This window comes from Lactuca virosa, chromosome 9 (assembly GCF_052849685.1).
Source record: "Lactuca virosa cultivar CGN04683 chromosome 9, Lactuca_virosa_CGN04683_v6, whole genome shotgun sequence".
In the NCBI taxonomy this organism is placed as follows: Eukaryota; Viridiplantae; Streptophyta; class Magnoliopsida; order Asterales; family Asteraceae; genus Lactuca; species Lactuca virosa.
In genome coordinates, this window is record NC_136434.1 from 293,803,280 (window position 1) to 293,820,111 (window position 16,832).

At 35.7% G+C, this 16,832-nt stretch overlaps 1 protein-coding gene across 1 annotated transcript; it reads right to left on the minus strand.

Moving 5' to 3' along the window:
* Window positions 1–201: 201 nt before the first annotated feature.
* On the minus strand, window positions 202–1,981 carry LOC145135883 (NAD(P)-binding Rossmann-fold superfamily protein). Its single transcript, XM_079070081.1, has 5 exons — window positions 1,649–1,981; window positions 1,202–1,271; window positions 924–1,117; window positions 530–702; window positions 202–395 (listed from the first exon to the last, which is right to left on the minus strand). The coding sequence occupies exons 1-5, from the start codon at window positions 1,907–1,909 to the stop codon at window positions 326–328; spliced, it is 768 nt and encodes a 255-aa protein (XP_078926207.1). The 5' UTR covers window positions 1,910–1,981; the 3' UTR covers window positions 202–325.
* Window positions 1,982–16,832: the final 14,851 nt, after the last annotated feature.

The following is a 16,832-nucleotide window of genomic DNA, read 5'->3' on the forward strand; positions in this document are numbered from 1 at the left end:
TCTAATATCTAAATATAGTTGGTGTATAAATATCAAATGTGACAGAGCCTAAAAGACAAATAAAAGGTTAGGGAAAATAAGTGTTTAGTCTTCTTCTCCAATGGTAAGCTTTTTCAAATAGTAAAAAGCTTTTAAAAAACTACCATTGGAGATGATCTCATAAAAAAAACATAAAGAAAATTGAAGAGAAAAAACAAAAACTGGATAGAGAGAAGAGCTAAATTAGAAGGATCTTAAACCAAAGTTAAAAAAATTAATAATCTGGTCCTTAATAAAAGTAAAACAGCTATGCTTATCTATATTAATTTATAAAGTTGACATATATTTATACTGAAAGAGAAGCACCATTATCAGCCACTGTAAGATTTAATATCATATCAGCTGCCTTTGGAGCCCTGTCATCAACAAATTACAACACAAATACAATCAATCACATAATTAACAAAACATTTTTTTTCACACCAATGCAAGATATAGCAACATGCTGTAATTTTCCAAAAAAAAAATAAATAAATAAATAAAAACTTACCATGAATCAGGTGCCTGATACATGCCAGAGGAACTACCAAAGCAAGATTGAAGCATCTCAGTGTTTATTACCCCTGGATTAAGTGCAACAATTGCCATGCCAGCTGGCAGCTCTTTTGCCACTGACTTGGTCAACCCTTCAACCGCCCATTTTGAAGCACAATAAGGGGCTACCTGTTGCAAAAAGACGTAAATGCCTTTATCATTATAAAAAAAAAAAAAAACCCGACTTAATGTCTTGAGACACTAACTCTTTTCCTACAAACTCCTCTCATGTTAAAATTGATGAATATTGTGAATCTTGTTTTTGGAATTCAAGGATAAAATGGTCATTTAGTCCGATTGGTTTATTCGGTCTAGAAAAGAAACAGACTTTATGTATACAAACATTTTACCTGTGCTGCAGCAGATCTTCCCCACCCAGACGACATATTAACAAGAATCCCTTGTTTTTTCTCAATCATAAGAGGAATGAAGTGGCGCAACATATTTGCTATTCCTTTCAGATTAGTATCTATCACAGCATTGAATTCCTCTTCTGGAACCTCCCATAGTCTGTTGTTTTTGTTAATGGTGCCTGCATTATTTACTGCAAATACGCTTCTATTAGTTAAAGATGGTAATCAGAATTCAATTGGAACAATGGCGATTGAAGATTTCAATATTTCATTACCAATTATATCAGGAACACCTTTCTTCTCCATCACAACTCGTGCAAGCTCTTGAACTCCGCTATTTGAGCACTGAAAAGAAACAGAGAAAGATAATCATCAACATCCGACAAAGTGATTTGAACTTATAGAAATTTAAGCATAGTTGATATCGTTTTTTTTTTTCCAGTTACTTCTCTAAATTTGAGTCCAATTAGTGAAATTTATTTATCCCAAAGTGAAAATCCAGTGTAAACCCTAGATTTTCCCCTCAGCGTTACATGCATCCTTACTGAACTCTGGAAATGAACATTGATTTCACAACATCTGTCCTAACTCCTCATGAAGAATTTCCAGGTTTAATTTGGAGCGTAAAAAGAGGAACTTCTGGACCTTAGACACTAATCAGTGTCCATGAGCACAGTGAAAATGCAAATTCGTATGAGTTGTATGTAACAGAGAAGACGAACCACATCAGCGTTCAAGAATAGGTGTTTTTCAGAGGAGGAGGAAGAAGAAGAAGGTCCAGAACAGAGCTCCGATTGGAGAGAATCGAGTTTCTCTTGAGAACGAGAGCAGCCAATGACGGAATGGCCTCTCTTCGCGATTTCTACGGCTAGGGCTTTGCCTAAACCTCTGCTGACGCCTGTTATCAGCACCGTCTTTTGGGCCGCGACTGCACCACCACCTGTTAATCCGCCGTTCATTACAGCGTTCAACGCCGCCGTCATCCCCGATTTTCCACACCGACTGGTTTTCCTACAACCAGAGGTGTTCGTTAAATCGATTTTTTATTTTATTTTATATCTAGGGTGTTTTGCTTGTTTTGATAGCACAAAAGTTTTTTTTTAGAAAAGATAAAATTTGGTAAAAACATTTTAAAAACAACTTTTAGATTTTCTATATAAAAAAACTGACTTTTTGAAAAAGTCAAGAAATCTTAATTTTTTGTAACTTTTAACAAAATGACTTTTATCTCCCAAAAAGATAAGTCAAACACCCCTAAACTCTTTAAAGAATATAGCATTACTTTTATATCATTTTTACTAAGGAACCATGCTTATAAAATTAATTAAATTTTTATAATAATAATTTATAATTATTAATCAATTATTTTAAATAAGTCATTTTAAATAAATTATTAATTAAGAGATATATCAAATTTGTAAAATTATTATAACTTCAAATTTAACATATAATTAGAAAATATAAATTTGAATTTTGAAATGAGTTGTCTAATATATCTACATGACACATGACATAATATTAATGAGAAGTTGTATTAGAGTGACACTTGACAAAAAGAGATTAAAACTATTCATTTATTAAAATAGAAATTTGGTTTTTATCTAAAATAAATAAATTTTGACGTGTATATTACATAGCAGAGAAAATTTCTATGGACTCAGATGGTGGGACTTGGGAGTGGTAAGGCTTGATTTGGCCGCGTCTTTTTCCACCGTGGCAGGAAACACCGGCCCCTATACGGTCTTGGATGCAGTCTAGCTATATAGTCTATTATTTTATTTTATTTTATTTATTTATTTATTTATTTAAATATTTTTTCCTATATATAGCCTATCATTTTTTTAACCAAACCACTCTAAAATTTCTTTATCACTCACCATATTTTTTTTCAAAAACTTTCAAGATGACTTTCAACAATCCAAACAATCAAAAAACACCTAATAGAAACTGTAACGTCCCAAAAATTCATAGAAAAATTTTCATTTTAAAAGCACTTAAACCATACAAATGAGTTGTTTCAAAACAAACCAAAGTGATTATATCATTTAAACATCAGAGTAAAAGTCGTAAATAATCAATGCGGAAAACGTTGGGGGATGCTATGCAGTCACACTGGGCTCTTCCCTCTCGTACCATAAGTACCTGAAACCATAAAACATGAAACCGTAAGCACAAACCTAGTGAGTTCCCCAAAATACCGCATACCATACATACATATCAGTCTAAAACTGTAACGAGTCTATTTCATCCCTGAGTCCCTTCCGACTCCCTGAATCCCTTTCGACTCCCTCAGTATCTTTCAATCGGTATGGGTCTATTTCACCCCATACAACTAAGCATATAGTCATAAAAGCAAGAGTCACAAAGACAACAGGCACCTACAAACATGTCAACAAATTTCACAAAGACAACTACCATCCTACAAACATAATACAGTGGGCCGACAGTGGTGCCTTCGACCCACAAGTACAATGAAGAAACTCACCTATCAGACAATGCTCAACTGCTACCACTCCTACTGTCGAGAGTACATATGCTATACACCACCTGTACGTCCATACAAGTTACACCCTTAGCTTTCCTTCCAAAACTTGGGGTTTGATCAAAAGTCAACGGTCAAGGTCGATGGTTAAAGTTTGCTCTCCGTGTCGTGGCCATCCTTGGCCACGTCGTGGCCCTTAAACGACAAAACAGACGCGATTTCACCGAGTCGCCACATCGTGGGAACCTAGGGCCACGCTGTGGGCATTAGGTTCAAAACATCTTAATGGGTTAAGCAGAATCCTTCGATTCCAAATGTTCTAAATCTCAAATTTGGTCATTATTATAGTGTAGGTGGATAAAGTTTCCAACTTTATCCCTTAAGACTCTCCAAGAGGTCTAGATCTCAAGTCTTAGGTCAAAAAGGCAAAAACATGGCATGGGCTCAACCAAGAAGCACTTAATCCCTTAAGCCATTAACCCATTCACTCCAGAGTAGCTTATAACACCAAAACCAACTTAAAGGTCGGTGCTTTTTAGACATGCATGTCCAATGCATGTTTTGGACTCATATTAGGTCAAAATGGGGATTATGACCAAAATCTTATACATGGTTCCAAGAACCAACCAAACTTCAGATCCAAACCATTAATTACTCCAAATGATCCAAAGACTCATAAAGTTGCAACCTTTTTATGAAATCTCACCATCCCAACTAATAAGATCTAAAAGAAAGTGGGACAAAACTCAAGGTCTAGCAATCTATTATCAAAAAGGTGGAGCCTTGAACACTTACAATGTAACATCCCAAAAATAGAGGTAAAAATTTTCAATTTCAAAACCAACCCACAACCATAAATGTTTACAAAATATAATTCTCAAATGTCAAAATCATATATTAGAGTTTCCGAAAATCAAATCTCATAAAATCCGAAGGATGTGCACGATCAAGCCTTCGCCTTGCCCCTTTCCTCTGAAGTACCTGAAACCACAACAATCAAATTGTAAGCCAAAGCTTAGTGAGTTTCCACAAAGTACCACACACAACCTTTGTGACAACCGTCACTTTCTGGTCAAGTCAAAGTCAAGAAAGTCAACAAGTCAACTGGTCAACTCAACTAGTGCCAATATGTTAGGGATTACCTTATGTCTTCTAATGTATGACTCTAAATCTTAATGCAAAGTAACACTTGAAAGTTTCAAATGTTCAAAATCCTAAACCCTAATCAGTTTGAGGGAAGTAACAACTCTATAAAACACCATTATGTACCCTTCGGGGGCGTATAACACTCAAAATGGGATGTAACTAAGCCTACGACCTTTGATCTACGAAGAAAAACATTAATAAAGGCCCCCGACAAAGTCTCTCTAAATCTATCCTATTATATCCAAATCTCTCCCAAATCTCTCCAAGTATGTGAAATCTCTCCCAAATCTCTCTAAGTATGTGAAATCTCTCCCAAATCTCTCTAAGTATGTGAAATCTCTCCCAAATCTCTCCAAGTATGTGAAATCTCTCCCAAATCTCTGTAAGTATGAGAAATCTCTCCAAGTATGTGAAATCTCTCCCAAATCTCTCTAAGTATGTGAAATCTCTCCCAAATCTCTCCAAGTATGTGAAATCTCTCCCAAATCTCTCTATGTTCCTTCCTTAGTCGAAAACAGCCCAAAAGGACCCTCTTGGTCCGGAACCCTCTTGGTCCGGAACCCCTTGGTCCGGAACCCCCTTAGTCCGGACTATCCTCCTGCTTCGGAACCTCCTACTGACTCCGGAACATGTGGGGCGAATCGGACCACCAAGCTGAACCGGACGAATTTCGCTCCTGACCTCGGATCCGAGAAGAAAGCTTCGGACCTCGCCCAGCGCCTCCGGAATTCCCTGTTTACCCGTTTCGGACCCTCGCAGCCTAATCCTCTCCTCCATAAATTTGGTATTAGCTCCGAATGCTTAAAGGAGCTCCGGAAATTCTGTTGTGACTCTGGATTTCACCCCCTTCACTCTGGATTTTTACCAATTTCGGACTTTTTAGTGTTTTTAAGTGATTTTTGCTCCGGAAATTCCCTCAGACTTTTATTTTTATAATTTTAAACACTCCAAACTTATATTTTTATATATAAGACCCTATATTATCATATTTTCAAACCATATTTTGGGAAAGGCTCGTAAACCAAGGACAATATCTATTGGGTGAGATATTGTGTTAGAGTGTTGATTTCCTGTAAGTCCCCAATCTGCTTGTGTATCAATCAGATCCGTTTAATGGTGTGGAATCCCAATCAAACAGATGATGCCAGATCAAAATAGAAGAGAAGGAGAAGAAGAATAACTTGAATCTTGAATGTATTGAAGATATGAATGATGCTCCTTACACAAGATTCTCTCACACACACTATTCTTCTCTCTAGTTTCTCTCTCTACAATATGCTCTCCTTCTCTAGCCTCTCAGCCTTACCCTCATCTACACACTCCTCACCCTATATATATATATATATATATATATATATATATATATATATATATATGTGTGTGTGTGTGTGTGTGTGTTATGAGATATGGGCCGTACACGGGTGTATGGCCGTACACTCGTGTACGGTCGTACACACAAACCGCAAACACATACAACATTACATAAAAATATATTTTCCTAGAAAAGCAAAGTATAAACCAATATATTGACCCAACAATCTCCCCCTTGGTTTATAGCTTTCTTTTCTAACTGACCCAACAAACTCCCCCTAAAAAGTAGCTGACTTTTCTTGTTAATCTTCATTGGGAACTTTGGCTTCAGCTTTAATCTTCGATATCTTCATGCCTTCAAGATGAACATATGAATCTTCAATGAATGACTTCATCTTGAGCGGTTGGGCTTTTCTTCAGAATTTGGCATTGAACGCACGTTGGATGAGGAGGCTTCTTGAAAAGATTCTTGAAAGATGGCGCTTTCAGCTTGAGAATCTTCAGAGAGAATAGAGAACGAAACTTATGGATCACTTCAACAGGTTCATAGATAGCAGCAGACTGATTGAGGAGGCTTCAATGCAATCTGTCATATAATCTTCAAGAACAGCTTGACTTTGCTTCTGGGGTTGAAGGATTGAATGTTGAAAGAATAATCTTCATTTCTTGCTTCTTCGAATGAGAATTCTTCAATGCTCACGGATGAAGCCTTGGCTCAGAAATTTTCGATTCAGTCTCCATGAGTTTCATCTACATCTGAATTCACTTTCAAGACAAACAAAACTAAAAAGAAAAGTTAGCACACAAAACGGAAACAAAAATATTTTTGGATTTTTGATTTTCTGAACAAAAAAATAAAACAGAAATAACACTATTTTTGGATTTTTAATTTTTCTGATTTTTTTGTTTGATTTTTGATTTTTTTTTTTAATTTTCCCCCTAAATTTGTGCATAGAGGAAAACTATGAAAAATTTTAACAAAAACAAAAATATTTGGGATCAAAGTTGTCAAGCAATCCAATATCGTTTATCAGCACACGACTGCATGTCTAGATCTGGTCAATCATCGGTATTGTGGTCCACTTAAACACAAAGGATGTTGACAATTTGGACAGATTATAAGTGACAAGTCATTATGATATATATTCCTAAATGGACATTTAGCTGACGACGACCAAGGATATTGTTGTCCACTTAAATTAAGCAGCGAGATCTACAGACAACCTCTAAATGATTCAATTTTTAGTTGCACTAGAACGTGTTCCCCACTTCCCGGTATACCCTAGTTATCAAGAACTTCCAAAGAACTCCTTACTTTAGGTGAGTAAACAATTATTAAGGAGGAAGTCAGATTTAGAAATGCATATGTTGTATCCCAGGTCGGATGTCTTCTAATCACACAGAGGGAACAACATATGACTAACAGAGATAGAGGGGTTGAGAGGAAGAATGTTGCATATGTTGTGTCCCAGGTCGGATCTTCCGATCACGCAGAGGGGACATCATATGGCTAACAGATAGAAAGAATTTCATAGATAAGAACGTGCGTAGAATTAGAGTTGCATATGTTGCAATCCAAGTCGGATCTCTTCCAATCACGCAGAGGAAGCAACATATGACTGACAGATAGAAAGAAAGAAAATAATTTCCTACAGACCTACTTTATCAGAACCCCCCGGTCGCCCTATCAGAACCAGAAGTAAGGACATGAGTCCGTACATCAAGGAAGAGTTAAGCCACAGTTCTAGATGCGTATTAAATTAGTGTATCTCGTGGGCTCCCATGTTTATCTCACTGCTCAATCTACCCGAGCGTCGTATTGTCAGTCCAAATGAAACTATCTAAGTCTATATTGTCTAGTCCTTTCATGGTCAATCAATGTCTAGTCCTTTTGAATCCTTTGTGCCTACCAGCATATTGAATACAGAGTCTAGACAATTCGGCTTTAGTGCATTACACGCATCATAAATTGTCCTTTAGCACTATACTTCATATCACTTCCCAAAACAACCTACTAAAGAAAAACTATAAGGAAATTAAAGAAAAATGTCTTTGAAATGAAACAGCATAAGATAAACTCAGGAGTGTAGAGAAGAAAACTCAAACCATAAGTCACCGATTGAATTTGCATCCAGAAGGTCTGAGAACAGCACGCATAATCTCAGAACAGATCCGAAAATTCTTCACATCGTTAAGCACATAACCCCATTTGTGATCCTCTCCTTCCTTACTTTCTTTCCCGCAAAGGATACATACTCTCAAGCAAAGTTCTGAGTGTTTTACAGTTGAGAGATGTCCCCTATCATGTGCCTAAAACAGCCACTACCAACAAACTGAAGTCTGATGATATGCCTCCATAGCTGCTCCGACACAGAGCGGGATCAGTTGGTCTTTGGAACCCAGTCCATTTTGAAACTGGGTTGACCTTTGTCATCTGTGCAAGGAACTCTCTCCCATGACATATCCTGTTTATCACAAACAGAAGATGTAGAAACGTTAGAAGCATTAGGAGATTTGGGAGATTGAACCTTTGGTACCCATCTATAGTTGGGCTTGACCCATTTCTTTTTTGAGCGGATGGGTGTCTCGGCACTTGATTTTGAACTTGATGTCGGCCGTTGAGATGACTTTGATTTTGGCTTCACGGGAGCATCTCTTGGATTTGGCTTCTTGGCCGACATTCCCTTCTTGTCTTTCGGATTTTGATTCTTGGCTTTCGGAGTTAGATTCTTGGCCTTCTTGGCATTCCAGTCACCATTGTCTGAACGTGACCTTGAGGGATTTCTTTTGGAAAATCTGCCTCTTGGCGCGTTCTGCCACCCTTGTGCATAGTAGGGAACGTACGCGCGATTTGGACAATTTCTGGCAATGTGTCCAGGTGTTCCACAGTGAAAGCAAGTCTGCTTCTTCACGTATGAGTTGTTTCTTCCTGCCCCTGGTGGCGTATCCTTGCCTTGTCTCTTGCTTTTCCCACACGCACAGTTGCAGCAGGCATTCTGTTTAACTTGATTTGGTGGCCTATACTTCTCACATCAGGTTTGTTAGGAGTAACTGAGTTAGAAGCAACAGAATTCGAAGCAACAGATTCAGAGTTCAAGGAGTCATTGGATTGTTCAATAGTTTTCTCCTTGTTCTCATCTTCTACTGCTTTACCTGCACAGGAAGTAGAATCATTAGTATCTTTCATTTCAACACCTTCAGTTGCCTGTTCGGCAGCTGGTTTACCGTATACCATAAATGGTTCTCGGTCAATCTCTTCCTGAGTCAATGGATTAACATAATACGAATGGTTAAATGGAGGAGGGACACTCTCATATCCTAAACCCTTGGTTTGATTATCTTTAAAACTCAATTGTTTTTCAACTAAGGACTCGACTGTCTTACTTGACGCAGTATAATTTTTGAAACTAACATTTGTTTTTCCACACTTAATTTTCAAAGTGTCAAGTTCTTCAGTTACAGCATCAAGTTTGCTTTTAATATGATCATAGTTTACACACTTGTTGCTGTAATCTTCTTGCAATTTCCTGAAGTCCTTAGTTTTGGCTTCTAATTTTTCTTTTAAGGGTTTTGGTTCTTTCCTAATGGTATATCTCTCATATTTTAGGTCCTCATTTTCTCTCTTAACCAACTCGATTTGGTCACGCAAAAATTTGACAGTTTTAATGCAAGATTGAGAACAAGATACTTCATTGACCGGGATGTTTGAGGAACTCATTGTTTAAAAAAATATGCCCTTTGACTTAAAAACTGAGAAAGTCAACCTTAAAAGTCAAATTTAAAAAGTCAAACTTAAAAGTCAAACCGAAAAGCTAAATTTGAAAATTTGAAGGTTAAACGAGAAAGTCAAAGTTTAAAGTCAAAGGTCAAACTTGAAAGTCAAAGTCAAAATTTGAAGGCCAAAAGTCAAAAATAAAAGTCAAAAATTAAAAAATAAAATTTTGGGTTAAAAATGGAATTTAAAAATAAAAGGAAATTGTTTTTGGGGTTAAAAGTGTTAAAAATGCGAAACTAGAAGCGAGAGAAGCACGCCTTTTGAATTAAATTTGGGAGGAGTGTAACGTGTGACAAGTTGGTTCAGCTGGTAAGTTGCTTGGTTGAGTTGGGAGGAGACTCGGGTTCGATCCCCCGCACCTCCAAAATCCGATTCTTTTTTAAATGGAACACGTTGCGAGGATGCTGAGTGCTGAACGAAGTGCGATGCGAACCGGACTCCAGTGTACGAGGACGTCTGCTGACCGAGACCAAGACCGAGGCTGCTGAACCGTACACCTAGCCGTACACCTTCAACCAGCCGCACACCTTCAACAGATGCGAAGAAAAAACGACGTTTTTCACCATTTTTGCTCCAAAACTCGATCAAAAACTCGTTTTTATGAAAAACGCGAAGAACAAACCCCCCTAATTTTCAGAGAACTATCCAAAAACGCAGAAATCTTTCAAAAATACGATCAAATAAGCTCCAGATCTGGCAAAATTGATTGATACAATCCAAGCTCTGATACCAATTGTAAGTCCCCAATCTGCTTGTGTATCAATCAGATCCGTTTGATGGTGCGGAATCCCAATCAAACAGATGATGTCAGATCAAAATAGAAGAGAAAGAGAAGAAGAATAACTTGAATCTTGAATGTATTGAAGATATGAATGATGCTCCTTACACAAGATTCTCTCACACACTATTCTTCTCTCTAGTTTCTCTCTCTACAATATGCTCTCCTTCTCTAGCCTCTCAGCCTTACCCTCATCTACACACTCCTCACCCTATATATATGTTATGAGATATGGGCCGTACACGGGTATACTGCCGTACACCTGTGTACGGTCGTACACACAAACCGCAAACACATACAACATTACATAAAAATATATTTTCCTAGAAAAGCAAAGTATAAATCAATATATTGACCCAACATTTCCCTTAGAGTGTGACACAAGCTATCCCCCATACCCACTTAGGACAACCCCCAGTCACTATTCACCCCTACCTAGTCAACTATTTGTCCTCTCACATCTCTCCTCCAGCTGGTAACTTGATCAAAAGTTGGAAACTCCCATCTCTCCCTCCACTTTACTCACACTATCACCAAGAAACAAACACTTCTCTCTCATTTCCCTCTCTAAGAACTCGAGACTCCAAGGCTGCCTTTGAACTTCTCACCCTCATTCAGTAAGTATTCTCATCCTACATTGAACATTCTTCACTCCTTCACTCAACTTATGAATCTCTCATAACCAATGTCACCATAATTGTTCTTAGATCTTCAACTCTCCAAGCTTCTATCAAGTGTTCTTGACTTAGAAACCCTTTCTCTTCAGCATACATCTAAGGAAATCACTCAAAGTGAGTTCATACCCCTACATTTTCATGTTTTCTTCAAGTTTTAGGGGGGTGGGGGAATATAAGTTAACACACCTTAACATAACTCAAACTCATACTTCAGCTTTTCCCAGAAAAGTTGAGTCCTATTCACGGACTGTTTTGACCAACTTAAACTTAATATATTTCAAAACTGTTTCATATACAAGTATTTCAGGTTCATACCTTTCTAATGACTACTTGCACACCTCCATACGATTTTTCTACAATTTATGGTGAATTTTATAAAACTGCCTATCATTTCCGAAACGAATTCGGACCAGTCTGTGAATATGAACATTTTCACACAAGTTAGACACTTCTAAAAATCATACTAAAAATTATGGATAAACTAGACACATTTTCTAAACTCTAAAAGTTTACGGATTCAGTTTTTGACTTCGTATGATTTTTCTATGATTTTTCTAAAGCAGTACAGAAAGGTTAAAAACTAGTTCACAGCTTACAATTTTCATAACACTTTGTAACATGTTGAGCAAAGTGTTTGTCTTTGATGACTTTATAATTTACACATGTTTTCTGTTAAGTTATGGTTAAATAACAGAAATTTACTTCCTAAATTGTAAGAGTCCTTTCACATTACAAACATACAAGATAAAACATAAGAAGCATAGTTATGCATCCTAAGCATGCTACACGTAAACTCGTTAACGTAAGTTGTGAGACAATTCTCCAAAGGTACTCTTAGAGTACGGGTTAAAATTCATGCAAGTTATAACCAGAGTCTCTTGTAGGGAGAGCGTGATAATTGTGTATATATCTATATTGGGATTGACACCCCACACCTTGCTGCTAGCTATAGCGGGACCTGCAGGTCTACGGGTGACAAAAGTCATAACAAATTTTAACGTCTGAAAAACGTTGTAACAGGTCATCCGGTTGTAGTATGGTTATAGCGACTCACATAGGGAGTTAACATCACTTAAATTTTACGGGAGATACTACTTTAAAAAGGAAAACAGAAAGAGGTTTTATCTATTTAAAACTGTATTCTTCGTTTATGTTACGAATACACACTCATGCATTCGGTCTTGGGATTTAAGACTACATAATATCTTATAAGGAAAATATTGGATTTTTCTTGTGTACACATTCCATTTTACAAATAAAGGTTTTTCCAACATTTCACCCAAAAGCTTATGAACTCACCAACTTAATTGTTGACACTCTTTCAAAACTACTTGTATTCTCAGGAAACCCGTGAAACAGGTAATCAACTGCTTTTGAGGATGGGTCGCCAGACGTCAAATTAAATATTTTTGTCATCATAATGTAATTGATTTTGAAACATGTAAACTCATACTATGGTGTAACTTTTTCAATTATATTTATGATGGTTGTATTTACTATGCGCACTATTATACTCTTTGTTGTGATACTATACATGAAGTCCTCCACCCCTGAACATTTCCGCCATCCTTGGTTTGGGGGTGTGACAACCTTACAAATAACATCATGCATATATGAGCCTTCAGCGTGACTGGACCGCCTCGCAGGGTATAAATACCTTAATTTTTTTTCGCACTCATTTTTCTTAATTTTTATTGGGGAAAAGTCTCTCGGACGGACTTTTTCCAAGTGAAAAAAATTGTTAAAATACAATATAAAGGTACAACCTAAACATAAATTAGTTTTATAACACAAATCATATTTATATCACAATTGTCTAACATATTTACATAATACTTGTATCAAAAACCAGTTGGCTACAAATATAATGTATAAAAACCGAATGTACAACCTCACAAATGTAAATGTACAAGTTCAAGATGCATTAGAAATCATTTTTTTTAACACAAATCATATTATTATCACATTTCTATCACATAGCTCCCTCCGATAGACTTTTCCCCAACATAAATCAAGAAAAATTGGTGTTCCAAAAAAATTAAGGTATTTATACTCTAAAAAAGATAAATCACAAATGGTCCCATGTTTACAGATGGACATGTACATCTGCAAATGTACAACTCACTTATGCACGACACCGCTTTAACAATTTGCACGTTCACAAATGAGAAGACAAAATCACATATGACCCTAATCCATCTGCGATTTTAGTGGTTATTTTTGTAATCTTGGCTCTTTTTTGGCTACTTTCTACAAAGAGATTAGGAAAAATTATTATTTTTGTAATTTTCTCGAAAAGAAATCATTAAGGGTATTTTGTACATTTTAAGTCAAATAAGAACCAAAATCGTAACAAATATAAATGACTGTCCGAGTTAAAAAAAAAAGTTAGAGACCGAACACCTAAAATACCACACATTCAAATCATAAAGACAGTGTAATTTACCCAAATGTTTATAAAGATACATTTTATAAAGTAATATTAACTAAAGGGGAATCATGCGCGTCGTTGGCGCTGTGTTTGTTTTTTTCCTTATTTAAAGCTGTACGAAATGGTAGAACATAATATAATATTAATCAAAACATATTACATATACAGAAGGGATTTTCATATGACAAACAAATCATTGAAAGTATGTTGCTATTTAGTGTATTTTACCCTAGAAAAGAACCCAAAAAGTAAAAAGGTTTTGAGATGATTTACCATTTGTTGCAAGCCACGACCAGAAGAAACAATATCTACAGGACCACCGTATGTTGCACCAGATCATAACCCCAATTTTATAATTTATACACAGCAGAGCACAACAGTGGGCAAAGGGTATTTCAGTCATTTACATAAATGAGAGAATGCCAACCAGGATACGATTTTTCCAGAACATATTGTCGGTTATTGGTAAAAAATCAAAACAAATTTAAAAAAACAGAAAAAAGGTGGAAATGCAAACTATATTGCTATGTTAGTGCATTTAACACCAAAAAACGAAAAATGCACGTAATGGCGATGTGGTATTTTTTGGTAAAAAACATAGAAATGTATTAGAGGCAAGGATGTCGTTGGTGCTACTTTGAATAATGTTTGGAAACAGAAAGCTGGAAATAATTTCTACATTTAATGAGACAATGAAAATTAAAAAAAAAACATTTAGTCAGTAAATAATGGAAAATTAAGAAAACACGAAGAACAAAATGGTCCATTCCATTCCATCTCGCAACAGAATGAACAGTTCCATTCCTTCGTTGAATATTTGAAGCAGGAATCTCAAGCAATTCCATTCCTTCCTTGAACAATTCCTTGAAAAACGCACGTATGACATCCGTTACGAATTGCAAACATTAAAAATGACAGTTTTCACTATTTTTAACTATTATTTTTGCATCAATTAAATACAAAAAGTCAACAAAACTTATAATATTAGTTTTTGACAGCACAAAAACGTACCATGCAGCCAACTTTAAACAGTCGTAACTTTCACATGCGATCTCCAAATAACTTGAATCAAGTTGCTGCACCTTCCTCTCGCAGTTGACTTCATCTTTGAGTCAAGAATGAACTGATTTGGAAATATATAACTTGAGTTATGCGGCTGTAAAGGTGTCAACTAACTATTTTAAATTTCCACCCTAAGAAATTTTTTCCATTTCCAGTAGAAAGCATAGATAACATTATATATAAACAACCACAAACACAAATGAAAATGAAATGAAATATATATATATATATATATATATATATATATATATATATATATATATATATCAAAAGGTAATTTACTTGGGTTAGGTACTGAATGCATTACCTTCAAAGCATTTGAAAATTTCATTATTTTCCTTTAATAAGTCAATCACGTACCGCACTTTCACGCCATTCTATGTCTCATAAGCCATTTCAAGCATAGAAAATTCAAAACGAAATGTTTTACTTTCGAATATATCACCACAAACATCCAATTCATGAACCTCAGAAGAAATGGTAATAAGATAGTAAATTAGTAATGATGTTGAATTGGCAATTAGCAATGAAAAAAACAACATAAAAGTTGTAATTTCAGCAAAAACATGTAAAAGTTAGTCTGTAAATAGATGAACTTACATTATCATTATGTTCGACCTTCTTTCCTTGCACCACGTCTACAAAACTCTACAAAAGGGTTAAATTTTTTTATGAATAAAAGATTGATGTTAAAAGGTGAAAAAAAAAATTCAGCCGCTTATATGGAATGTGGCAATCAGTTGAAGACTCTCATTAGCACGTGAACAATAAATTATAGTGAATTAGCCTAAATAATTTGGAGAATATGATAAAATATACATTAACGCAGTACATTTTATAGTATTTTTTAAGTCAAATGATACAGAGGCCTATGTGGTTGTAATTGGATATATAATAATTTATTGTATCTTTCATGTACTGTTTTATAAAAAATGACTACATATAAAAGTTAACTTTTAACATAAATAGAAAGGCTCTAAAGTGACATATTAATTACCAAGTTTTGTTAAAGCAGATGAGTGTTTTGCTTTTCATACCCTGTAATCGAACTTTATAGCCAACCTGTGAAAAAGACAAAAATTATTGCTTATAAAGCCTTTCTTTAAGCAATAAAAACTAAGTGAAGAGTAAAGATTAAAGAAAAGCCTTACTGATTCACCAAGAGGCCCTCCCCTTTCAGAAGAAACTCTTTCTGCAATAGCCATGGCAGAGATTCTCCGTGGTTGTGTACACAGTATGTTACAGAATGCCCTACGAGCAGATTCTATCTCAGATTCCAATATGTATTGTGGAAGTTTAGTGGTTTTCCCACATCCAGTCTCTCCAGATATGATAATAACTTGATTTTGTGCAATTGCTTGAAGGAGTCTTTCTTTCTCTTTAAATGCAGGAAGAGACATACGTACTTGTAGCATTTTCTTGCCTTCTGGTGAGTCATGAAGATACAAATAACAATTGAAGATTCAAATTTTGTTCAATAACTTGAAAGTGTAGAGATAATTCAAGAGTTGTTAAGAAGTTATATTCAATATATACCTCCCAAGATATTTGCATATTTTTCATCTGTAAACTACGGCTTTGAAGAACCTTTTCCATAAGAGACCCATCTACTAATGACTCTAGATTACCATTACTACCCTTGTTCGCCAGCTCAGCATGATGACAAGATTCACCTGCGACATCTCCAGCATTCAATTGCATTCGGTCAAGATGTTCTTGGAGTAAACCTTCTACTCTTCTTTGCAAGCTTAATGGGATAACTACCTACATTCAGTGGACCATAAAGACTAATATACCCATCACCAGTTTCATGCAAGCCAATTTCCTGAAAGAAACTGGAAGAACTCTTACCTATCTTTGGGGACGTTTATCATCAAGGTCTGGGCGATAGTTAGGAAGAGGGACCTTGCTTGCAACCACTACTTTTCCATATATTTCACTGAACATGTGATGATTAGTGTGAGAGGAGGGAAAAAAATATATGTGCATAATCAAGATTCGTAAATATGATTTGAATGGGAAAGAGATAAAAGGATGTAGACAAATAAGTGGAGATTTCTTTTGAGTGTATTATTAAGGAATTTCAGTAGTCATAAATAAAAGATACATTTTATTATAAATAGTTTACTTTCACTACCAATATAGGCAATATACTTTATTTATTACCTTATAATAGGTCAAGAATGTAAATATGTTGCTTTTATAGGTGAAAAAAAGTAAAGTATGTTTCTATTTTTGGAATTT